Here is an 821-nt window from a genome sequence, read left to right on the forward strand (position 1 = left end):
TAAAATAATCTCAGGTTGTTAATCCTATACAAACTGTAATCCTTTAATTCTGCACAGCCCAACCCACAGGCAGCCACAGGACACTTAATGTAATTGGTGGGCTTCCTATAAAAGGGCCTGGCTGGTCACAGAAAGCCAACATCTCATTTCTATTTATTGAAGTTGAAATCACTTTGCAGTAGCATCTGTGGGCATTGCTACTGGTTTCCCTGCATGAAAAAAATGATAAGAGTGTTCCTGGTTCACCTGTGGGAGAGAAAATAAAATAAGTTTGACAAGGATTTTCCAGGGTCTTGGGAAAGTTTTATATTGAAATACTTGGAAAGCCAACGCTGAAGGCAAGTTCAGATTGGTTTTTGACTCCTTTACGCAATAACAAATTTTGTCTGTCTTTTCTTCACACTCAAATAAATAAATAGTTCCATTACAGGCTGGAGCCTGTTCAACTTTGAGGGAAGACCAGGACTGGCTTTTCTCTCCACCATGTGTATAATGTTGAATGACATCTTAATGCAATCACTTTGGATGGCTGAAAAGGGATCTTCACAAATAGAGTATTTTCTAACGTTTCATGGCTATAAGCAGTAATCCTTAGAAGCTCAGGGAAAGGAAAAAAAGCACACAATAGATTCTTCTGAACTCTTATTTTAAATGCTTTTAAAACAACTTTAAAATGCTTTTAAAACAACTTTTTCTTCTACTCCACCAACACTAATGTGCCAGAACACCAAAAATGTGACATGATCAATAAACCCCTTCTTCAGCTGAAAACTCTTCAGCCCCATTTTAAGCCAGGCTCAAAGCTCCATTTCTTTCAGTTG

The 821-nt window shown here is 37.9% G+C and overlaps 1 protein-coding gene across 1 annotated transcript in view; it reads right to left on the reverse strand.

Annotated features, from left to right (window-relative positions):
* Window positions 1-227: 227 nt before the first annotated feature.
* RIOK1 (RIO kinase 1) overlaps window positions 228-821 on the reverse strand; it is a 23,197-nt gene continuing 22,603 nt past the window's right edge. Inside the window, exon 17 of the mRNA XM_017746918.1 lies at window positions 228-246. Coding sequence (XP_017602407.1) covers window positions 243-246 — 4 coding nt within the window. The 3' untranslated portion in view covers window positions 228-242. The remainder of the gene's footprint in view (window positions 247-821) is intronic.

This window comes from Corvus brachyrhynchos, unplaced genomic scaffold (assembly GCF_000691975.1).
Source record: "Corvus brachyrhynchos isolate BGI_N302 unplaced genomic scaffold, ASM69197v1 scaffold100, whole genome shotgun sequence".
In the NCBI taxonomy this organism is placed as follows: Eukaryota; Metazoa; Chordata; class Aves; order Passeriformes; family Corvidae; genus Corvus; species Corvus brachyrhynchos.